Raw genomic sequence first — 25,750 nt, forward strand, 5'->3', positions numbered from 1 at the left:
TGGCACTCTCTTAGTGCTTGAAATCTCTTCAACATTCACCTCCTTAGTGCTGACCTATGGATGTTCAAATGTTGTGTGGGAGAGGTGATGTGTTATGCCATTATTATCTACTAATACCCTGGTTAAAATGATTTCTCATTTGACTAGTTGGGAGGTCACCTTGCAGGACTTAGTGTGAATGGGCCAAAGAATGCCTCTGTTATGGGGCGGAAGGTGGCTGGGGACATCTGGAGGAGATCACAGGGTCAGTCTAGAGATCCTCCCACTGCAAGGGAGAAGAGTGAGCAAAGAAGTCAGGATGAAGTCCTCTAGTGGGTATCTGTTGTTGGTATCTGCCCAACATCTATTCTACCTTTATTTTATTTTATTTTGGAGAACCACCCTTCCCTCTTTGGTATGGTCTGGTTGGTATGGTCAAGGGAAGGGATAGGCAAATGATCTGAATAGGCCAGAGAGTATCTTCCAGGAAGTGGAAGCATGAGTGAAGCAACACAAAGACATAAAGAAGTTGGAGTGCATTCATCTCAGTGGTGACGCCCCCAAGAGATCTAGAGCTCCACCTAGATCCACAGAGCTGCCCTGGTCTTCCTGAGCGTAGGTCTTTAGCCTTTTCTGTTGTCTTCCAATGAATTTCCCTCTCCTTCCCCCCACCCTTTTCCTTAAGTTAGCCAGATTGGGTCTCCTGTTGCTTGTAACTAAAGAATTCTAACATAAATGCACTAGAGCAAACTTGTTTACCATGATTGACTCGTGTTCTTCTCTATAGCAGCAGAGAGACGCCTAAGGTACATTGCTAAATGCCCTATCTGAAGATAGTTGTGTATCTAATATTTCAGTTGAAACCTTGGATCTGTCAACTCTGTGAGGAAGAAAGCAGCTGTTTGGCCTTCTTCATACTTGTTTTCAGACTGCTTCTTGGAAAGCTTGGATTTATTAGGAAACAAGGAGGGGTTTGGCCTATGTTTTGCTCTCTGCATCTCTTATGGGCTATTGTTTAATTCCTGCCCTTATATTGTATAAATTTTCCAAAAGGAGGTTAACATCGTCTTTTCTCCCTTACAAATGTGATACGTGGTCATTGTAGAAAATATCAAGGCAAAAAGAAGAAAACGAAAACCACCCATAATCCTACCATCACTTAATATTCCTCTGTACTTTCTTATAGTCTTTATGAACACACATACAAATAACATACGCTTTATAAAAATGGTATCTTACTATCTTGTAAACTTAGAAAAATCTAATGTTTAGTGACTGTTTTTCCATGTCACGATAATTTTTTCTTCAGTGTGATTTTAATGGTCTCATAACATTCTTACTCCATTGTATTATTTATTTATTCACACTCTCAGCTAACCTAAAGCTTTGGTTCCTTTTTAACATAAGAACCTAAAAATTAAAAGCACTTTTCTGTTCTGAAATTGGTGTAGATATTGTCAAGTGGGATCCATAGCCCACATAATTTCCAGCATATATTACCACTTCCTCTGGGTTGCTGGTTGAATGAGTAGGGATAAATAAAGCAGGTGCATTCATTTGTGATCTGGGTCGTGGGCATCCCACAGAACTTGTCATGCTGGAAGAATTGTAACTGAAATGACCTTCAGCCCAGCTGGGCTTCTGTGTAGCAGGCTGTCCCAGGGGAGAGTTTATGTATAAAGTTTTTGTTATCAATATACTTTGATCTCATCTTTGTACCAACCCCACAAATGTACTCGAATGAGAACTCTAACTCTCTTGGGCTTGACTCTGCAAATCATTCCTTAATAGGTTTCAGAGAGTGCTCCAGAAGTCTAAGACAAGCAACGTGGAGGGGAAAGGTGATAAAATTCTGGACTGGCCGTTTGTTTTATTGTGATAAGAAAGCTCTTCTGAATTGTTAAATCAGGTAAGAATATTTGTTTTCTTGGGTGGGAGGGAAGAAGAATCTTGAATCAACCTATTGTCTCAGAGATCATGATGAAACACGAAAGCTACGCCTCATTTTCTTAGTTTTGGAAATCCATTGGGCCAAATTATTATCTTTTATTGTCTCCATCTTGAAAAGTAGGGACCTTAGCGAGATAAAGATGTAGCAAGTTTCTTACTATTGTGGTATCAGGGCCTTATAGCTCAGCTTACCCGATTATGCTAGATTAAGTGGTAACCATTCTGAAGCATAGAATCCTTTAATACGTAATCATTGTCTCAGTTCTCCAGAGGGAGTTTTCAATCTGTAGGCAAACAAGGCCTTTGCTTCAATGTTCAGATTCAGACTTGAAAATAGTGCTAACTGAAGGTTTACTTTCCCTAAAGGTGACGGCAGAGTCAGCTAAGTGGTTGAAAAGAATGGTAATGTGTTGGCAGACTTTCCTGTGAGATACACAGGTAGAGTAAAGGTGAAAACACTAATGTTAAATCAAATGCCTTTCTTGGCATGTGGTGGTAATCAGTTCAGCAGAGCAAAACTAGCAGAAAAAGAAAAAGTATTGGTTAACTGTGTCTTTTTTGATACATAGGCTCCTAGGAAGTGACTATATTTACATGAGCAATCCCTGTGTAATGCTCTGGGGTTCTGAGTTTCCACAGTCAGTCATCCATTTTTAATTGCTTGCTTTGTGTAGATGCTATCTCGGTTAGTAGGAAGGCTCATAGAAAACAAAGTTTGAGCAAGAATAGGGTTTAATGGATCTGAAGTTTGTCACTGAAACAGCAACTAATGAGCTCGTAAACCTCTTTGCATCATCAAAGTTTCAGAGGCACAGCTCAGATATGTTTCTTGACTCCTGAAAACTGCCAAAGGAATTTAGGGCCTAATTTGTTTTGCCCTAGATTTGAAGTTGTCCCCACTGGTGGTAGTGGAATTGATCATGGTGGGGATGGATGAATGAGGAACGCTTTCCCAATAATCAGGAAATTTGGGAAGATGTTCTAGTCTCTTTGTCTGTTTTCAGATTGACTGTAACTCTGAAGTGTCTATTGGTAGATTGATCTTTAACCTATAGTCCAGACATTACAAAACCAAACGAATGCAAAGACCAGACAGCAACTTAGATGGATAAGGCCCACTGGGTGGGCAGCTTGGAGACAGCAGCTACTGAGTTTTAGGAAACTGTTGGCACATGGAAAAGTTGGCCCAGTACTGGCATATTTTCTGAAATTTTTTAAAAGAAAATTTGATGTTCCAGATTTGTATGCAAAATCTATCTTTTATGTTGGCAACTAAGTCAAATTAAAACAAAATTGTCTGGGCCATACTAAACACATCTGCTGACTGCCAGATGAGGGTATCTTAGTCACATATTACCCATTTGGGGGGAAAGTCTTGAAATTCCAATCCCATCTCACAGCTCAGTTGAAGAAAATGGGCTCTGAAGATTCCCGCCTGTGAATATAATAATCTTTTATACTCACTGCATATAAACTCCTTTTAAGAGGGGGAGGAGCGCAGTGTCTTTGCTATTTTTGTACTTAATGATAAATGCTAAAATTTTTGAGCACTTATTATATTCCATGGAACAAAGTATTTCACTTGCATTATCTCATCTTATTTTTATAGGAACTCTATGATGTACTAAAATTATCATCATCAACTCCCCATTAAGAGATTGGGAAACAGGTTCAATGTAGGTTCAGGATTTCCCAGAGTAACTCAATAAGTGAAAGAAATGAGATTTGAACTCTGAAGTCAGATTTCAGAATCTAGTTTTTAACCACTGTATTATATTGCCTCCTACTACACTATATGTTATTTTTAAGCTTCTTTAGTCCCTCTGGGTGATGGTGGATTGCCCTTCTAAAACCTCTTAAAGAATCTATAAGGACCTTTTCTGCTTTGGTGGAGCACAAGGGCACTCTTTATCCCCATCCTTTGATATAGGGTTTGCAAAATGTGTGGGATCCTTCTGATCACTGGAGAGGGAAATTTTACTAATGCCTTGCTTGAGACCAGAGGTGTCAATCTCCATTTTCATGCTATTTTCCCACAAGGTAGTAATTGAAAGTTAGAACATAGAGATTAAAGGCCAAAATTATGGGTTTCATCTACATCTGGACAAGTTGATTTTACTTCATCCATGACCACAGTGTACAGCCCTAATCCCAGCCAGCCATCTCCCAAGTATAAGCTTGTGGGTACATCAGTCACCCCTGGTGACAGTAGTGCTCCTTGTCCAGGCCCAGCTACAGATGGCACATAAATAGGATCACTGTCATAAATGAAAGCAGTATGATGTAGCCAAATAGAATGCAAATAGATTTTAACTCATTTGCCAATGACAGATGATGGATGGTGGCTGCCAGGAGGAACACTGTGTTGAAAAGAATTCAGAAACCACCTCAGGGTTTATCCAAAGAGTGCTGAAGTTCACTGGCCTTGCTTGCCATTGGTTTGACATAAGGAACTATGGCAAGTGTGCTCTGTACTTGCCATCCCTGATACAGTCTATTAATATGAAAGAGCTAAGACATCTTCTCTTTGGGCAGCTTGAAGCACATGTGTCTTAATTTGTGATTCTCCCAATCCTGCTTTAATATAGGAGAAATGGCCAAACGCACCTTCTCCACATTGGAGAAGTTCCTAATTTTCCTCCTTGTGATGATGACAGCAATTACAGTGGCCCTTCTCAGCCTTTTGTTTATTACCAGTGGGACCATTGAAAACCACCAAGGTAAGTGCCATGGGCTCTTGTAGATGCTATTGCTAGGCCTATGGGCAATTTCTTGATTACTGGGAATACCAAAGTGAGAATCAGTATCTGTTGATGGTGCTGGTAATTGGACTGTTCAATGTGTACTTAAGTAACCTGGGGTGACCATCTCCCTCTTACATCAATTGCCCTTTCTACATTGACAGCAGCTTTTATCAAGCCTACCTTTGTCCCCAAATAGCCAGCTGATAGGCATTCTGACATGTACTTGTTGCCTTTTACTGTTCCACTGATCTAAGCACAGCCCAGGATTCTAGTTCTGGTAACTAGAACTTTTGCCTGGAGTCTCTTCTCTTTCTCTTTGCATCCTGATTGGCATAATCTTTTCCTGAGGGCAAAAGGAAAAGGAAAGATCCACTGAATGTCAATAAGTCCCTGAAAAGCTTAAGTGATGGTGTCTCAAACTCAAATCCTTATGAGGGCCAATCAAGTTCCTTAAATGAGGAGGTTGGGGGAGACAGACGGGTGGGGAAGGGCAGGTTCTCTGAGGTGGAGTCCATGGCCTCCCCTGAGCACTGGCTGTTTGTTGTCATGATGCTACATGGACTCAAATCTCCTGAGTTTTCAAGAGAAGGTGGAAATTGGGATTTTTAGACAACTCCTGATTTTTTTAAATGTTGGAAATTAGTTTTTGAAAAATATTCAGGCCACATTTATAGGCAGTATTGAGCCCGTGAGTCCTTGACAGAGCCTTCACTTCTAAGTTAGGTTGTTTAACATCTGTACGGAAGGCAGGTGGGGATGGAATTCTTTGACCCAACAACAGGAGGGCTGGCCTTAAGCCAAATGGAGAAGGGAGGGTATTTTTCATCTCAATTTAGCCTTTTGTGGCCTCTTCTCTTTTCTAGTTGGTTTCTTCCATGCTGCGGTCTTTCAAATCCTCTGCAGCCTCAGAGGAACAGAGATTCTCTGTTCTAGCAGTGGGCAGAGCAGGGTCTTGGAATGCTAGGAATGGAAGGATCCTTAGAAGTTAGCTTCTTAAAATTAGATAATCAGGAGGCTGAGACCCAGGGAGGTTATTGACAATTATAGTCACTATTCTCATAGTAGCAGTTATAGTTTATGGAATGTTTACTTTGTGTCAAGCACTATGGTAAGGATTTTCCATAATTTTCTCATTTAATCCTCACAGAACTCCTATAAAATCAGGTGCTAGTCTTAATGCCATTTTGACTACAGAGAGACTGAGACTTCAAGATCACGAGGCACTTGCCCTCGACTAGGTGGCTAGGTTTGGTTTTCCTTGAACTACATTCCTACCTTGGTAGCAGTGAGGCCATTGCAAAGATGCCTGCTTGTCTCCCTGCAATACTTGATGTGTTGAAGAGAAGGAGGGTTTGGGGATGACAATTTGGGTTTGGGGAAGACATGGATTCTAACTTCATGTAGAATGGTAGTGAAAGAGCATCAGATGTGAAATCTGAGGGTCTGGAATGGATGCCTGTTGCTTCATATGCTCTCTCTGAAAACTTTGTTTCTCTGGGTTTCAGTTTTCTCATTTTCAAAACTGAGAAGTTGGCCTAGGTCATCACTAAGTTTTCTTGAGCCCCATAAACAAACAAATAAAATGTCTAAATATGTAAATAAAATAATAGCCATGTGGCAGACATTGTTCTAAATGCTTAACGTGTATTAACATATTTATTATTCAGAATAACCCTAGGAAGAGGGTACTGTAATCATCTCCATTTTATAGATGAGAAAATAAAGGTAAAATAGGTGAAGCAATTTGTTCAGCTAGTCAACAGTAGAGTCAGGTTTCAAACCCAGGCTGTTTGTTTCTAGCACCCACCCTCTTAATCTCTATGCTGTCCTCCCTCTCCTGATATTCATATGTGTGTATGTATTATAATAGGTATACATATATATGCATACATACACACATTAATATAGAATATGTGTATACATATCTCTATATATGCACACATACATTTATAGTGGTATGAGAATGATTACAATACGGGAGACCATGTCAAGAAGTATAAAATGATCTACAACATGTTAAGAATAAGTCTTCAGAAGGTCGAGGAGGATCAGAGCAGGGTCAAGAGATCCAGTGTGTCATTCTGGGGCTGAGGGGTTGAGCCAGATCTAGATATGATTGAAGTGGACCAACTCTGAAGGGGGTGGTAGAGATTAGTTGGTAAAAGGGAAAGGAATGAGGGCCCTCATGGAGAGGACGGTAGAAACAAATCCAGAGACTGGATTTAGTAGGTTGTGTGCCAGCAACCTGGCACATGATTTGTTTGGCTAGAACACATTGCAGGGTAGGTGAGTAAAGGGGCATGAGTTTAACAAGAAATGAATTTTGGTGAGAAGTTGAAGGACATTTCAGAAAGACCTTGATTGTTAGGTTGAAAACATCTCTGGTCCAAGAAAAAGACCCTGCTTAGGATTATAATATTGTTGGTGTTCCTGAAGATATTTCTTACCATATATCTTAAATATGAGAGAATATACAAAGATTTTTCCTTAGGAAAAATGTGTTCTAATCAACCAGTCAACACCAATAAATAAGAGGGCTGAAATATTGTTTCTCAAATATCTTATTCTGTTTTTAGATTCAGGTAGCCATGTTTCTCCAGCCACCCAAAGTCCTCTGGCTACTCAGGGCTCGACAGTTACCAAGAACACCACAGTCACCCAAGCTCCTCCAATGACTTACACGTCGGAGCTTCCATTATTTCAGAACTTTAGTGGCTACCATATTGGTGTTGGGCGAGCTGACTGCACAGGACAAGTAGCAGACATCAGTTTGGTAGGTAAATGATGAGCTCCTCAAGTAGACCATGAAACAGCTAATTTTATTATTTTGCATTTTGCATTCATTCCTCATTATTCCATCATTACTTTCTCCTTCTAGCTTTTCTATTGACTTCACTGATGCCTAACTCTGTGAATATAAAGAAGAGGGGAACTTTTGTTCAATCACAACTCCCTTGTAAAGTCAATTGGCCATGTTTTATTAATGGAAATGGCAGGACTGGCAAACTCAAATGCTACAGTGGATAGACAGGTACCATAAATGAGTGAAGCAGGTCAGTGTAAGATGATAAATGCCAAATGACTCTGCAGTTTAGAGGACAGTAGGAAGTGGTAGGGACTACATTAAAATTAGACAGTGGTCTAGCTGCTTGTTGCTTTGTAGAATGTGGGCTCAGGGTTGCCATATCCCAAATTTTCAAGAGAAGCAAGAAAATCTCTGGATTGATGATTTGAGTATTTAAACCTCTCAGTTTGACAAATGTAGGCAACTGTTTTAGTTTCCTAAAACAAATGCCATACAGTGGGTTGACTTAAATAACAGGAATTTATTAGCTTACAGTTTTGAGGCTGGGAAAAGTCCAACATTGAGTCATCAGCAAGGTGATGCTTTTTCCCCAAAGACTATTCTGTTCTGGGGCTGGAAGCCTATGAACCTTGATCCTTGGCTTTTCTGTCACATGGCAGTGACATCTTTCTCTTCCAGGTTCTGTTGACTTTCAACTTCTGGCTGTTCCCCACGTCTTCTTTTCTGTGTCCAGTTTCCTTTGCTTTTATGAACTTCAGACATATTGGATTAAGGGCCACCCTCATTCTGTTTGGGCTCACCTTAACTAACAACATCTTCAGACTTCCTATTTACAAATGGATTTGCCTCCACAGAACCGGGGTTGGGACCTGAACATGCTCGTTTGTAGGGGACATAATTCAATCACCAGCAGTCTGCCTTCTGGACTCCAAAAAAATATGTTCTTCCCACAAACAAAATGCATTCATTCCTTCACAACATCTCAAGAGCCTTAAGTCATTTCAGTAGCAACGCTAAGTTCAAAGTCTCATGGTAATCAGTTATGGGCGTGGTCCATGTTGGGGCAAAATTCCTCTGTCTGATGGAACTGTGAAACCTAGAAAACAAGTTATCTGTTTCTAATACACAATGGAGGGATGGGCATAGGATAAACAGTCCCATTCCAGAAGGGAAAAATTAGAAGGAAAACAGGGATCGTGGGTCCCAAACCAGTCCAAAACCTGGTAGGGCAAACTCCATTAGATTTCAAGGTCTGAGGATCAGTGTTTTATCCTCTAGTCCTGCTGGAGTGGCAGCCCCATGCCTTTGAAGGGCTTGCACTGCAGCCATGCTCTGCCTGAACACTGGGGTGAAGGTCCCACTCTCTGAACATTGGAATGATGGCCAGGCTCTCCAAGAACAGTACGGCACAGGCACCCCCATCTGTGAGCTCTCTCTCTGAACAACAGGACACAAGGCCCATTCCCTCCAAGCAAAGGGGCAGATGGCCTGCCCCTTCCAAGTGTAGAGGTGGGCTTTGCCTTTCCACACACGTGGGTAGGCCCACTCTCTTGGCCCAAGGAGGTCTCTTTGGTCCAGACCTCAGTTTCCATGGTTCTGCCCTTAAAGTCATTCTTCCTTCAGTTTGTCCCTTCTCTGTCCCTTTCAGGCATTTTTCCCAAAAAACTTGTCGGCTTTGTGTGCAGATCCAGGGGTTCCAAACTGTTTGACAATAGAACTTTCTCCAGATCCTTCCTGGATAACTGCATTTCCATTGCTGACATCCACGGAAATGGCTGAAGGGATCAGTGTTCAGTCACACCCTCTTTAGTAAAGGATTGCTCAGTTAAATCCACACATGGACACCTGTCCTCTGGGAATCCACTTCCTGAAAGCTCAGGGAGGTCCCTGAGAGGGCTGCTTCTGACTCTGGTCTCAGAGCACACTATCTGGATAGGCTCAGAACTTCTTCCAAACTATCATTTTGTGGTTTCTTTGTGCTAAAGAGCTCAGTTCTCAGCTTATTCCTTTCCTCTCACATTTTACTATAAGCTGCAAGGAGAAGCCAGGCTGCACCTTCCTCACTTCAGTTGGAAATCTCAGCTAAATATCCAGGTTCATCATTTTCAGGTTCTATCTTCCACCCAATATCAGAACATGATTTCACCGAGGTCTCTGCTACTGTATAACAAACATGGCCTTTGTTCAAATTTCCAATAACACATTCACCATTTCATTTTAAAGCCTCATCAGATGCACCTTTTACATTGCTATTTCTACCAACAGTCTCTTCAAAGCAATCTGTGCTTTTTCCATTAAGCCCCTCACAATTCTTCCAGCCTCTACCCTTTACCCAATTCCAAAGCTGTTCCCACATTTTTAAGTATCTGTTACAGCCATGTTCTACTCTTGGTACCCAAAACTGTTTCCTATCTGTTAAAACAAATACCATGCCATGGGTTGGCTTAAACAACAGGATTTTTTGGCTCATGGTTTTGAGGCTAGGAAAAGTGCAAAATAGAGGTGTTAGCAACCTGATGCTTTTTCCCCAAAGACTGTGCTGTTTTGATGCTGGAAGCCTGTGATCATCGGTCCTTGGCTTTTCTGTCACCTAGCAATGGACATGGCAGTGTCTTCTCCTTTCTCTTCCAGATTCTGTTGACTTCCAAATTCTGGCTGCTCCCTATGGCTTCTTTTCTGTGCCCCATTTCCTTTGCTTGTAAGGACTTTAGCTATATTGGATTAAGGCCCACCTTAACTAATAACATCTTCAAATTCCCATTTACAAATGAGTTCACACCCACGGGATCAGGGGTTGGGACCTGCACATGCTTTTGTAGGGAACAGGTTTCAATCCCCAACAGCAACACTAGTTCAGACAGGATACCTGGTATGGGCCAATAACTTGTGAGCAAAGTAAAATACCTTGGGTTGGTCAGGTGTGGCCTATTCGCTGCTAGGAAGCAACCTCTTGGCTATGATCGTGGAAATGTCCATTTATATTAACATTTCTCTGAGAAATCAGTACATGAGGTTGTCCATTGGGATTTTTCTCTCTTATCACTTAATCTTTAAATTCCAGGAATTACTCCCTTCTCTTCATTCTGAAAAGTGACCCTGAAATGTGAATCCTAAACAAAAACTCAGATGAGGGGTAAAGTGAGCAGTAGAGTGGGCACTGTGAAGATCTGGGTGCAGTCCTGGGCTTTATAACATGGGGTGAGAGATGGACTTGGGATAGGTGTATTTGATACGACTTGGCTTAGGTAGGAACAACATGGTAAAAGCCAGGGAGAAGTATCCTCAGTAATGATCTCTTAATCATACGGATACCGTTTTTTTTTTTTTTTAAAAGCAAAACATCACACATTAAACAGCCAATGAGGGACCCTTCAATCTTCAGGCTATTCTTGGTCAATGTGGGGTGGAGGTAGGGAAAACAGTTCCTTCTGTAGTACCTTAGCCTGGAAAATGACTCATTTCAAAGAATAGAAAGGCCCCCCTAAGGGTCTCTAGTGTAATAGTGGAATTTGTGGGTCACCCAGCTCCTTTCTTGCCCATAGCCCAGTGAATAGCTTCTGCTAACCTGATCAATACTTTGCCTTTAAGTTTTTCTACACAGAAGATTATAACTTATTTTATGATTTTGGCATTATTCTTGGAAACACATATATTATATTGGTGTCACAGTGTTATATTGATTTTTTTTTTCCTTGTTTTTCATAGGTAGTTTATTTTTTTATGGTTGTACCTGGCTTCTTGTAGCAGGTGAGTGGAACAGAGCAGCTCTGATTCTTTCTTTCTCTTTAGATGGGATATGGCAAAAGTGGGCAGAATGCACAGGGTATCCTCACGCGGTTGTTCAGTCGTGCTTTCATCATGGCGGAACCTGATGGGTCAAATAGAGTGGTGTTTGTCAGCGTCGACATAGGCATGGTATCCCAACGACTCAGTCTGGAGGTAAGTGATTCAGGGGAGAAAAATGACATGGTTTAAAATAAAAGCATATGAGTGAATGTGATGGGAACAAAACCCTCTTGGTTTCTAATCCAATGAGTTTTCCACTATGCTCAACATCATACGCTCTTGACAAGCTGGCAGGCAGTCATATAAGGAGAATGGTTCATATAATCTATTCTAAGATATATTGTTCACAACCTGCTTTCAGTCAGCTGATGGCTCATCATCTTTATTAATGCTAATGATTTTTGTGAACTTACTTTGTTCTAGGTGATCTTCACTTACATTCTCTTACTTTACCCTTCTTGTTAGAGGTGTGAGAGCACAAATTCGTTACTAAACCTTCCCTCAAATTATTAAACAATTGAAAACATATGCAAGGGACCAAATGAGAATTAAAATACAACACTGAGAAGAGGTTGGCCTTGGGTTGATAATTGCTAAAGCTGAGTGCTGGGCATGGGGTGGGGTGGGATAAGGTGGGGCTTCATGATACTATTCTGATTGCTCTTATATGTGTTTGAAACTTTCCATAATAATAGTTTATAAAGAATACAACAGCAGCTATCTTAATCTTTAAACTACATTGTAGAATAATGGCCAGGCTCTTCTATGATTTTCCCTCAATTTAGACTTTAATACACAACTGTGGAGAAACTTGAGCCTATCAGAAAAGGGCTTGGAGGTCCTGGGCTGCCTTGGACCCTGTGCAGGTGCAGGAAAGAGAGAGTAGGAGTGAATGAGAGAAAGTGAATGGAAGAAAGAGAGAAAGAGGGAGGGAGAGAGACATAAGGAAGGAGGGAGAGAAAAGGGAAGAGAGGGAGGTGGTGAGGGAGAGAAAGAAATAGAGTGACAGACAGTCATGGACTCATGAACTTCTAGGTCTTTCTCTGTGAGTCAAGTCCAAGGCTGTGACCCAGGGATCAGATCACAGAAAGAAAATGTGCTTTGCTAACGTCATACATATTCATGAATAGGAGAGAGGAATCTGGAGTCCAAAGACCATTAAATGTCAATTATCTTTCAACTTTACCTATTAAATACTTTGTTCCTTCTGCTGTGTGTGAAGAGGACAGTGAAAGGGGTGACAAGAGGGGCTAAAAGCATTTCTCTAGTAACACTCCTTGGGGAGTTGAGTGGGAACTTCTCCCGTCTATGGAAAAATGAGAAGCAGGGGATTGTTTTTCCCACTCTACTACCACAACAATCCTATGATGTAGGTCTGTTATCTCCATTTTATGCATGAGGGAACTGAGTCTTAGTAAGTTTCCTAAATTCACACAGTTAGAAAATGGTAGAATTGGATTCTGAACAAATATATGCCTGATTCCCAGAACCACATTTTTTTTTTCTTTATTAGAGCATTGTAGTATTACAGAGAAATCATGCAGAAGTACAGAGTTCCCATAGGCGCCTGTCTCACATACACAGTTTTCCCTATCATTAGCATTTTACATTAGTATGGTACACAACTTATGAAACAACACTATTATACTGTTTACATTAGGGTTCACTCTTTTTGTTTTACAAATTTTATGGCTTGTGTGTATATGAGTGTGTGTGTATGGCAAAGGGTAAAAATTTCCTTTTTATCCCTTTTTAAATATACAATTCAGTGGTGTTTATTACATTCACAAAGTTGTGCCTCCATTACCATCATCCATTGCCAAAACTTTCCCATCACTCCAAACAGAAAGTTGGTACAAATTTAACATTAACTCTCCATCCCCTCCAACAACTAGGCCCCTGGTAACCTGAATTCTAGTTTCTGAATTTCTGAATTTGCATATTCTACTTATTTTATGTAAATGAGATCATACAGTATTTGTCCTTTTGGGTCTGGCTTATTTCACTCAGCATGATGCCTTCAAGATTCATCCCTGATGTAGCATGCATCAGAAGTTCCTTTTTACAGCTGAATTGCATTCCATTATTTATATATACCATATTTCATTTATACATTCATTGGTTAATGGGCACTAGGATTGCTTCCACCTTTTGGCAATTGTGAATAATGCCACTATGATTATCAGTATGCAAATATCTGTTCATGTCCCTGCTTTCATTTCTTCTGGGTATATGCCTAGAAGTGGGATTGCTTGGTCATATGGTAATTCTATACTTAACTTCCTGATGAACTGCCAAAGTGTTTTCCACAGTGGCTGCACCATTTTCCCACCAATAATGAATTCGTATTCTTATTTCTCCACATCCTTTCCAACACTTATTATTTTCTGTGTTTTTAATAGTAGCAATTCTAGTGAGTGTGAAATAGTATCTTGTTGTGGTTTTGATTTGCATTTCCCTGGTAGCTGATGACTCTGAGCATCTTTTCATGTATTTATTAGCCATTCATACTTCTCCTTTGGAGAAATGTCTATTCAATTCTTTTCCAAATTTTTAAATTGGGTTGTTTATCTTTTTGTTATTGAGGTGTAGGATTTCTTTATATATTCTGGGTATTAAACCTTATTGGATATTTCCAAATATCTTCCCCCATTCTGTAGATTGTCTTTTTACTTTCATGATAAAGTCCCTTGCACGGAAGTTTTTAATTTTGATGAGGTCTCATTTATATATTTTTTCTTTTGTTTGTGCTTTGGGTGTAAAGTCTAAGAAACTATTGTCTAACACAAGATTGTGAAGATATTTGCCTATGTTTCCTCTAGGAGTTTTATAGCTTTGGTTTTTATATTTAGGTCTTTGATCCATTTTGAATTAATTTTTTGTATATGGTGTGAGGTAGGGTTCCACCTTCATTCTTTGCATATGGCTATCCATTTCTCCCAGCACCATTGATGAAGAGACTTTTCTTTCCCCACTGAATTCATTTGGCACCCTTGTCAAGGATCTATTGGCCAAAGGTGTGAGGGTTTATTTCTGGACTCTCAGTTTGATTCCATTGGTCTATATGTCAGTCCTTGTGTCAATTCCATGCTATTTTGATGATTGTGGCTGTTCCAGTTGCTAATGCTGCCCTTTTGCAAAACACCAGAAATGGATGGGCTTTTATAAAGGGGGTTTATCTGGTTACAAAGTTACAGTCTTAAGGCCATAAGGTGTCCAAGATAAGGCATCAACACAGGGTACCTTCACTGAAGGATGGCCAGTGGTGTCCAGAAAACCTCTGTTAGCTGGGAAGGCACGTGGCTGGCATCTGCTTGCTCTCAGGTTGCATTTCAAAATGGTGTTCTCCAAAATGTTGCTCTTGGGGTGTTTTGGCCTCTCTTATCTGCAGCTCCTCTTCAAAATGTCACTCTCAGCTGCTCTGCATCTGCATCTGGGCCTATGTTGCCCATAGTTGATTGAGTCACATCTCCATGGAAATACTGAACCAATAGTTTCCAACCTAATCAACACTGGTACATCAGCCCCCACAAGATTGCATCAAAGATAATGGCATTTGGGGGGACATAATCCATCCAAACCTGCCCAGTGGCTTTGTAATAAGTTTTAAAATCAGAAAATGTGAGTCCTCCAACTTTGTTCTTTTTTCAAGATGGTTTTGGCTGTTTAGGGCCCCTCACCATTCCATATGAATTTGATGATTGGTTTTCCATTTCTGTGAAGAAGTCCACTGATTGTAATTGCATTGAATCTGTGTATCACTCTGGGTAGAACTGACATTTTAAAATATTTAGTTTTTCAATCCATGAACATGGAATGTCTTTCCATTTATTTAGGTCTTCTTTAATTTCTTTCAGCAATGATTTACAGTTTTCAATGTATAAGTTCTTTATATCCTTGGTTAAATGTATTCCTAGATGTTTGATTCTTTTATTTTCTATTGTAAATGCAATATTTCTTGATTTCTTCTTAGATTGTTCATTGCTAGTGTACAGAAACACCACTGATTTTTGCAAGTTCGTCTTATACCCTGTCACTTTGCTGAATTTATTTATTAGCTCTAGTAGCTTTATTGTGGATTTTTCATGATTGTCCATGTATAGGATCACACCATTTGCAAAAAGGAAGAGTTTTAGTTCTTTTCCAATTTGGGTGCCTTCTTTTTCTTGCCTTACTGCTCTAGCTAGAACTTCCAGTACAATGTTTAATAACAATGGAGATAGTGGTCATCCTTGTCTTGTTACTGATTTTATAGGGAAAACTCTCAGTCTTTCATCATTGGTTATGATGTTAGCTGTGGGTGTTTCATATATGCCTTTTATCATGATAAGGATGTTCCCTTTGCTTCCTAGTTTTCTGGGCTTTTTTTTTTTTTTTTTTTTTTTTAATCAGGAAGGGGTGATGAATGCCTCTTCTGCATCAATTGAGATGATCATGTTGTTTCTCCCTTCCTATTATTAATGTGGTATATTATATTAGTTGGTTTTCTTATGTTGAACCACCCTTGCATACCTGGGATAAATTCCACTTGATCAGGGTGTATAATTTTTTTGATGTGTTATTGGATTTGGTTTGCTATTGTGTTGTTAGGATTTTTCCATGTATATTCATGAGGGATATTGGTCTGCAATTTTCTTTCCTTGTAATAATTTTATCTGTCTTTTGTATTAGGGTGATGCTTGCCTCATAGAATGAGTTGGGAAGTGTTCCTTCTTCTTCAATTATTTTGGAAGAGTTTGAGTAGTGTTGTTGTTGATTCTTTCAATGTTAGGTAGAATTCACCAGTGAAACCATCTCACATAGGGCTTTTCTTTATTAGGTGGGTTTTGATTACTGATTCAAACTCTTTCCTTGTTATTGGTCTCTTGAGATCTTATATTTCTTCTTGAGCAAGTATGAGTAGTTTGCATGTTTCTAGGAATTTGTTCATTTAACTTAGGTTATTGTTTTAGTTTCTTGGCTGCTCAAGCAAATACCATGCAATGGGCTGTCTTAAACAATCAGAATTATTAGCTCATGGTTTTGAGGCTTAAAGAAAGTCCAATTCAAGGCATCATCAAGGTGATGCTTTCTTCCTAAAGACTAGCATTCTGGGGCTGGCAGCTGGTGATCCTTGGTTCTTGGCTTTTCTGTCACATGAAAATGCACACAAAGGCCTTTCCTGGCCTCTCTATTCTCTTCCAGGTGGAAGTGAATTTCAGTTTCTTGCCTCCTGTGGCATTTTTCTCTCTCTGTCTGAATTTCATTCTGCTTATAAAGACCCTTTTGATTGTGATAGGCCACATCTTAACTGAAGCAACTTCATCAAAAGGTTCTTCTTACAATGGATTCACACCCACAAGAATGGATTAAATTTAAGAACATGTTTTTCTGGGATACATCACTTCAAACCACCACAGTTATCTAATTGGTTGACATATAATTATTCACATTATCCTCTTACAATCCTTTTTATTCCTTTGGGGTTGGTAGTAATGTCCTCTCTTTTATTCCTGATTTTAATAATTTGCATGTTCTCTCTTTTTTTTTTTCTTTGTTAGTCTAGCTAATAGGTTGTCTATTTTATTGATCTTTACACAGAACCAATTTTTGGTTTTATTGGTTCTTTTTTTTTTTAATTCTCTATTTCACTTATCTCTGCTCTAATCTTTATTTCCTTCCTTTCTGCTCACTTTGGGTTTAGTTTGCTCTTCTTTTTCTTGTTTCTCTAGGTGTGAGGTTAGATCTGTGATGTGAGGTCTTTCTTCTTTTTTATAAGTATTTAGAGTTATAAATTACCCTCTGAGCACTGTATTTGCTATATCCAATAGGTTTTGATATGCTGTGTTGTTTTCATTCATCTCAAGATATTTCCTGATTTACCCTCGTGATTTCTTCTTTGACCCATTGATTAAGAATGTATTTTTATGTAGCTTATGAGGGGTGACAATGGGATTGGGAATGCCATAAGGACCAAACTCCACTTTGTCTAGTTTATGGATGGATGTGTAGAAAAGTAGGGGAAGGAAACAAACAGACAAAGGTACCCAGTGTTCTTTTTTACTTCAATTGCTCTTTTTCACTCTAATTATTATTCTTGTTATTTTTGTGTGTGTGCTAATGAAGGTGTCAGGGATTGATTTAGGTGATGAATGTACAACTATGTAATGGTACTGTAAACAATCGAAAGTACAATTTGTTTTGTATGACTGCGTGGTATGTGAATATATCTCAATAAAATGATGATTAAAAAAAAAATAAAAAAAAATAAAAAAAAAATAAAAAAAAAAAGAATGTATTTTTAGAGGAGCCTGGATAAGATGGCAGCATAGGGAGGGGTGAAAGTTGGTTAGTCTCCCCAGAGCAACTAATAAGCAACCAGGAACAACTAGTAAAAGATCTGGAATAACTGCTGGGAGACAACTGTGACTGTCCACATCATGCAATGATCTGGATTGGGAGAAATGCCCAAGATCACAGCATAAAATCTGTAAGTAAAAACTGCAGACGTGAACCGAGAGACCCTCCCTCATGGCAACCTGAACTGCAAAGCCTCACTGAACAGTATCTGAACAAGCAAATATACCTCAGCCCAGCTCCAACTGGGGTTTTAAATAACAAATGTTAACTGCTCAATACAAGCTACAAATCCCCAACAAGCAGACAGAGGCTTTTGGTGACAACTGACCTTGGAGAGCCAGGATGTGTATCTGTCTCAGGATGGGGAGCCCAAAGGATTGGGTGCTATCTCTGGCTTATGGGTGAATCTGGGGGCTGTAGACTGACCCTGAAAGGGGGCTTTCTGTCCCTTTCTCTCTCTCTCAGCCTGGTTGGCTGAGTGGAGAAAGCCTCAGCCATTTTCAGCTCACAGTGCTCTGCCATAGAGAAAGCCTCAGCCATTTTAAACTTGCAGCACTCTGATCCAGACAAGGGTAGAGATAGCAGAGTCAGAGAAACAAAGAATCTGTTTATATGCAAATTGCCTCTCCCTAAGGGGTGTATCTTCTCTAAGAGGAAGAAGGTGGTGCCAAACTCTACTACCTGCCTTCCATTCAGAATCAAACCCCAGAGCCTGGGGAAAACAGCCACAGACCACACCTCCTTACCCCAATGTGTAGTGACAGGCTGACAGGTACCACCTGCTAGGCAGAAAAGCACAGGGTGTGTCAATCCTCTAAGACACACCATCAGGGAAACTGGATACTGAATAATTTCCCCCTTCTGTGACCTGAGCTTGTTCTTGTCTGGGAAAACCTGATGGGGGTAACCAAGGAAACCAGATGCCTAGACAACAGAAAACTATAACATACACTAAGAAAAACAACGTTATGGCCCAGTCAAAGGAACAAACTTACACGTCAACTGAGATACAGGAATTGAAACAACTAATGCTAAATCAATTCAAAAAGTTTGGGGAAGATATGGCAAAAGAGGTAAAGGCTACAAAGGAAACACTGGTAAAGGCTACAAAGGAAACACTGGGCATACATAAGGCAGAAATCGAAAGTTCGAAAAAACAACTGGCAGAATCTATGGAAATGAAAGGTACAACATGAGAGACGAAAAACACAATGGAAACATGCAACAGCAGATCTCAAGAGGCAGAAGAAAACACTCAGGAACTGGAGAACAAAACACCTGAAAGCCTACACACAAAAGAACAGATAGAGAAAAGAATGGAAAACTATGAGCAGAGTCTCTGGGAATTGAATGACAAAATGAAATGTAGGAATGTATGTGTCATGTGTGTCCCAGAAGGAGAAGAGAAGGGAAAAGAGGCAGAAGCAATAACAGAGGAAATAATCAATGAAAATTTCCCATCTCTTATAAAAGACATAATATTACAGATCCAAGAAGCACAGTGTACCCCGAACAGAATAGATCTGAATAGGCCTATGCCAAGACACTTAATGATCAGATTATCAAATGTCAAAGACAGAGAGAATCCTGAAAACAACAAGAGAAAAGCAATCCATCACATACAAAGGAAGCTTAATAAGACTATGTGTGGATTTCTTAGCAGAAATCGTGGAGGCAAGAAGGAAGTGGTGTGATATGTTTAAGATACTGAAAGAGAAAAACCGCCAACCAGGAATCCTATATCTGGCAAAACTGTCCTTCACATATGAGGGACAGTTCAAAATATTCTCTGACAAACAGACAATGACAGAGTTTGTGAACAAGATACCTGCTCTATAGGAGATACTAAAGGGAGCACTACAGACAGAAAGGAAAAGACAGGAGTGAGAGGTTTGGAACACAATTTTGGGTAATGGTAGCACAGCAATGTAAGTACACTGAACAAAGATAACTATGAATATGGTTGAAAGAGGAAGGTTAGGAGTATGTGGGACACCAGATGGAAAGAAGAAAGATAAAGACTGGGACTGTATAACTCAGTGAAACCTAGAGTATTTTACAATTGTGATAAAATGTACAAATATGTTTTTTCATGAGGGAGAACAAATGAATGTCAACCTTGCAAGGTGTTAAAAATAGGGAGGTATTGGGGGAAAATACAATCAATGCAAACTAGAGACTATAATTAACAGAAACATTGTATTATGCTTCCTTTAATGTAACAAAGGCAATATACCAAAGCTAAATGCATATAAGAGAGGGGCATAAGGAAGGGGTATGGGACTCTTGGCATTGGTAATGTTGTCTGACTCTTCATTCTACTTTAGTTTAAGGTTATCTTTCCTTTTGCTGCTTCCTGGCTGTCATGCTGTTTTTTTTCCTTCTCTTTCTTTTTTCTTTTTCTTTTGCCTCTCTACCTTCTTTGACTCTTCCTCCTGCTTTGTGGAAGAAATGGAGATGTCCTTATATAGATAGTGATGACAGTGGTGAACATATAAATATGTGACTATACAGGGAACCATTGATTGTTTACTTAGGATGGAATGTATGGAGTGTGAAAAAAACCGTCTTAAAAAAAAGGGTTGATGAAGAAACCTTGAGGGCAATATGCTGAGTGAAATAAGCCAGACACATAAGGACAAATATTGCAGGGTCTCACTGATAGGAACTGATTATAATATGTAAACTCATAGACATGAAATATAAGTTACCAGGATATAGAATGAGGCTAAAGAATGGGGAGCAGTTAAAAAAGAAAAAAAAAAAAAAAAAAAAAAGAATGTATTTTAAAACTTTCATTTATTTGTGGATTTTCCAGTTCTCTCATTTTATTGATTCCTAGCTTCATTCCATTGAGGTCCAAGAAGTTGCTTTGTAAAATTTTAACCTTTAAAATGTATCGAAACTTGTTTTGTGACCTAATTTGTTGTCCATCTTGGAGAATTATCCATGTGCACTTGAGAAGAATGTGTCTTTTGCTGCCTTTCTTTACTTTGAAGAAACAAGTATGTGGACCACCTGTTTTTTGCAAAGCACATTTTTTTTTTCAGCATTACAGATATTCACTGGAGAAAACCTGGAAGTAAATAACTATGTTCACACCCATCCAGAGCAAACTATTGTTGCAAGACAACCACAGTATAAATCATAGGATAAAAAGGGCATGCCCCCACCCCCCAAAAAAATAAATCCCCAGTGGCCAATTACTGTTCTCTCGAGGTACAGCATTTGTCTTAAGTTGGGTTCTTTAGGAAATAGACTCAAAGATAAGTATTTGTATCCAACAGGTTTACTGGAACACACACTTGGGAATGACACCTGAGTATGTGGCCATAGGTACCTTTGGAGAAGACTAGAGAAATCAATACTGTATTTAGCAGCTGAGATTTGTAGGGTCTCCTCTTGGGCAACTGGCCTCTCCTTTTGTCAAAATCTTAGTCTTGTCACTTTCCCTTCCAGTCTCTATTTTCATCCTTAAATCTCTGGGTTTTATTTCCCCAAAATACTTGTGTCATAGGATCATTTTATTCCATAGCTGTCAGGCATTTTGCCTCTTTCTTAATATTTAGAGTATTCAGATTCAGCAACTACTCCTTCACCTTGGAAAGGTATGTTATGCCACTAGAAATTTCACCAAGGTGTCAGGCCCTTGAATTTTAGTGGGATTTATTTCTCACCCTCTGGCATACATTTTTCTTTCTAAGATGTCCAGGATAATTGCTGTTTCCTGCTCACCAGATCCTATCAGCCTGAAATCAGTGAAGTGGTCTGTTATGATGTCTTGCTGAATAGAGTAGTGATAAATGTACCTTTTATGTAGTATGTTGCACAATGAGGATATCCCAACAAGGAGTCCAAAGAACTTTCCATGAAAGAACTTCTTGTCTGCTCACTGAGATAGTTGTCATCAGGTAAACAGTGTCAATCTCACTCTGCTATAATGATAAATAAGTAGTTTTAGGTTTTGAGGCTAGGAGATGTCCAAAATCAGGTACCAGCAAGGCGATGATCTCTCCTGAAGATCTTTAACATTTTGGGGCTGGCTACCAGAGATCCTTGGGGTTCCTCGGTTTGTGTCCCTGCCTCAAGTCTCCTTTCTTTTGCAAAGCGCTTTGCTGGTCACTTTAGGGGACACGCAGCTAAGTGAGTCATAGTCTGTACCCCATGAGCTCACTATCTGTTTGAGGGGATAGGATGAAGGACTATAACAGAAATACACAGATGATGGTAATTCACTGAAGAGTAAACTACAGTGGTGTATAAGCTATCTGTTAAAGTCTAGCAAATTATCCCAAATCATAGTGGATTAAAACAACAAACATTTATTATCTCACACATTCTGTGGGTTAGGAATTTGGGAGTGGTTTAGCTGGGTGGTCCTGGCTTAAGGTATCTACCTCTAAAGTTGCAGTCACCTGCAGACCTGATCAGAGCTGGAAGTTTCACTTCCAAGATCATTCACTCACACGGCTGTTGGCAGGAGGTCTCGGTTCCTCACCATGTAGGCTTCTCCATATCCTCATGACATGGCAGTTGGTTTCCCTCAGAGTAAGTGATCCAAGAGAGAGAGCAAGGGGACACTCAATGCATTTTATGACCTAGGATCAGAAGTTACATACCATCACTGTCACCATATTATATTCATTAGAAAGTAGTAGTAAATCCAGCCCTTCCTCAAGGGTAGGGAAGTTAAAATTCACCCCTTGAAGGGAGGAGTATCAAAGAATTTGTGGACATACAGTTTTTGAAAACTAACACAGAAGGATAGTCAAGAAATGGAAATTAGGAAAAAAGTTTCATAGAGGAAGTAACATTGAATGGGCAGAATTTTGAATGGTTAAGATGGGGAGGGAGAGACATAAGATGTGGACAACATGAGCAAAGGCACAAGGGGGAAGGTAGACTCTCTTTTGAGAGAACAGATAGATGTTCTATTAAGACATACATAGCTATGTAGTTGGAGAAGTACTTACAAGGTGGATTGGTCCTAATTGTGGAGGGTCTGGGATGCCATATTGTTTTTAATTCTGTGGGTGATGGGGAATCAGAAAATTTTTGAGTTGGGAGGTAATGTAAATACAAGTTTACTTCAAGATGATTAATTAGACAGTGATGTGTAATGTGGATTGGAATAGAGTGAAACCATAGGTGAGGACACAAATTAGCAGGTTCCTTAATATCCACATTCCATTGGTGAGAGTTGAATTAGGGAATCTGTAATCACACCAGGTATTTCAAACAGAAGGGATTAATATAACAGAATTTTACAAGGTGTTTGAAGGTTGAAATACAAAGAAAAAGAAACTAGGTTTGTGGGGAGGATTTTAACTTTGGCTGGCAATTTCCCCTATATCATGTGAGGCTGGCACAGAGGCCTTAAACCAAAAAGTGGCAGTGAGACTGGTTGGTGACAAGAAGTAAAATTAAATGCTAATGAGATTTAGAGACGAATAAATATAGATGCTAACACAATTACCCATGATGAACCAGGCACAATTCTACATGTCTTATGTGATTACACTACACATATTATGATCTCATTTGACAGATTGGGAAACCAAGTTGTAGCGAATCAAATAACCTGTCTAAGGTTACACAGCTGGGAACTGTCAGAGCTAGCACTCAAACCTAGGCATTACCACTGCACTATAATGTCCTGCTCTTCTGAGGAAACTAGTTTATTACATAAACTATTACATCAAAGATGTTTCTGATTGGGAGATGGTGGGGTCATTAATAGAAATAGAACCAAAAGGTAGACTTTGAGGGTGGAGTGGGGAGGGGAGAGGGGTTTAATGTGTTGGTTTGTAGATGCTATCAAGTCAACAGTGGGCACCATTTAGCCATCTCTTCCTAATTATACTTCTCCATGTAATCTGCAACCCAGCAGGAAGGCCTTTAAATGAACTCACTTCATTATCCTAAGTTAACCCAGGGGAAGGTGTGAAAAATAAATGTAGCTAAACAAGTACCATTAAGCTTATTTATAATACCTGGTTTTAGGGAGATTCTCAGCCTCAGGTTTAAGATTGATGAAATTTCCAGCATGGAATGAAGATTAGGGAAGGTCTCTGAGTAGTGAGACAGGGTAGGAAAACAAGATGAATTTTTAACTCTTTCTAAGTCATGTTCCTACATGTGTTAACAATAGGAAATGGAATATAAACTGAAAGCAAGGAAGTCCCATGTGTCTGGCTCCATATTAGAGGTTTTCATTTAGGATAAGATTTCTGTGTGCCATTTACAGTCTTTTCTTTTGTTTTAAAATTCAGGAGTTACAATTTTTATCTTTTTAAGAGCTTGTTTCTTGAATAAGCATAATTCTAAAAATCTATTATCATTTTTTAAGTATAAAAACAGGGTAGGTTAGAGGAGCTTTTTTTTTTTTACTACTTCCCTATATTGGTTGCAGAGTTGTAAGGACATCAGGGTTTATGGATTTTCTGATTTCCATTGATAGGTAACGGGCCAAAGATGCACATCAATATTTGCAGTAGTCATATTCAAGAGCTAACAATTTTAACAAATGATAACCTCAAAAGTCTAAACAGTCCAAATTAATGGAAATTTGAAGGTCAAACCTCTGAATTTAAATGGAACACCCAACAAATGAATCCAACATACTTAGTGAAGTTAGTGTTGGTCGTTTACTTCCTCAAACAAACTTAAATGATTTCCTTTATCTTAATGATGGAATCATTTCACAATAAGTTTGCTCTGTTTCTTTTCTCAACTATTTAAAATAGCCTCCAGCTAATATTTGGATAAATTTGACAAAGTACTTTCATATAGTTAGTCGTTACAAAATCCTTGTAAGACATATATTACTTTCTTCATTTGTATATAAAGAACTGAAAGTCAGTGAGATTAAGTGATATGGTTCATGTCACTCAACCAGTAAGTAGAAAGCCCACTCACTATGTGAATCTAGGGCTTACAATTAAAAAATAGTATCAAATAAGAAAGGACAATTTCATTCCTCTACCTTTAAAATATGACTTTTCACTACATATTACCTTATATCCCTTGTCTACACTGTTACAAATTTTTATGGTATATATTCTATTTGTATTCTGCTTTTTTGTTCCTACTTAACAAACACTTTTAATAGAACAAGACTTCCTGAGAAAGAGTGGTAAATTTTCAGAAGATTTAGGTTATGTCAGTGAATACTTTCATGGTACCCTGTTACATTTTTTTTTAACCTTTATCTGTTTTTTTTTAAATAGAGAAGTTGTAGGTTTACAGAAAAATCATGCCTAAAATAGAGTTCCCATATATCACGCTATTATTAACACCTTGCATTAGTATGGTACATTTTTTTACAATTGATGAAAGAACTTTTAAAAAATTGTGCTATTAACCATAGTCCATGGTTTACATTAGGGTTCACTGTTTGTGTTGCACAATCCTATGGTTTTTTTAAAAAATTTTTTATTGTAGTAACATATATGCAACCTAAAATTTTCCTTTTGACAACATTCAGATATATAATTAAGTGCTGTTAATTACATTCACAATGTTGAACTACCATTACCACAATCCATTACTAAAACTTTTCGATCACCCCAAACAGAAACTCTGTACAATTTAAGCATTAACTCCCAATTCCCTATTCTGACCCCTGGTGACCTATATTCTAGTTTCTGACTCTGTGAATTTGCTTCTTCCAATTATTTCATATCAGTGAGATCATACAATATTTGTCTTTTTTGTGTCTTACCTCACTCAACTTGTCCCATGCCTGAAAACTTCATTCCTTTATAATGCTGAATAATATTCCATATTCCATTTGTATTGATCAGGGTTCTCTAGGGAAACAGAACCAACAGGAGATATCTGTAAATAGTATGAGATTTTATAAAATTGTCTCATATGACTGTGGGGATGCATGAGTCCAAATTCCATAGGGCAGGCTGCAAGCTGGAAACTCCGATAAAGGTTTTTGATGAATTCTTCAGGAGAAGCTTGCTGGCTGAAGTAGAGATGAAAATTCTCTCTTCTGACTGCTGAAGTCATCACTTCTCCTTTTGAAGCCATTACTTCTCCTTTTAAAGCCTTCAACTGATTGGTTAAAGCTCTCATTGCAGAAGACACTCTCCTTAGTTGATTGTAGATATAATCAGAAATAGATGCAATCAACCTA

The 25,750-nt window shown here is 39.0% G+C and overlaps 1 protein-coding gene across 1 annotated transcript in view; it reads left to right on the forward strand.

The window, feature by feature from the left end:
* The first annotated feature begins 1,770 nt into the window (after nt 1–1,770).
* Nucleotides 1,771–25,750, forward strand: part of ASAH2 (N-acylsphingosine amidohydrolase 2) — a 97,525-nt gene continuing 73,545 nt past the window's right edge. The window contains exons 1-4 of the mRNA XM_037804987.1: nt 1,771–1,888; nt 4,518–4,649; nt 7,250–7,446; nt 11,269–11,418. Of these exons, the coding sequence (XP_037660915.1) occupies nt 4,523–4,649; nt 7,250–7,446; nt 11,269–11,418 (474 nt within the window). The 5' untranslated portion in view covers nt 1,771–1,888; nt 4,518–4,522. The remainder of the gene's footprint in view (nt 1,889–4,517; nt 4,650–7,249; nt 7,447–11,268; nt 11,419–25,750) is intronic.

The sequence above is a fragment of the Choloepus didactylus genome, chromosome 15 (assembly GCF_015220235.1).
Source record: "Choloepus didactylus isolate mChoDid1 chromosome 15, mChoDid1.pri, whole genome shotgun sequence".
NCBI lineage: Eukaryota > Metazoa > Chordata > Mammalia > Pilosa > Megalonychidae > Choloepus > Choloepus didactylus.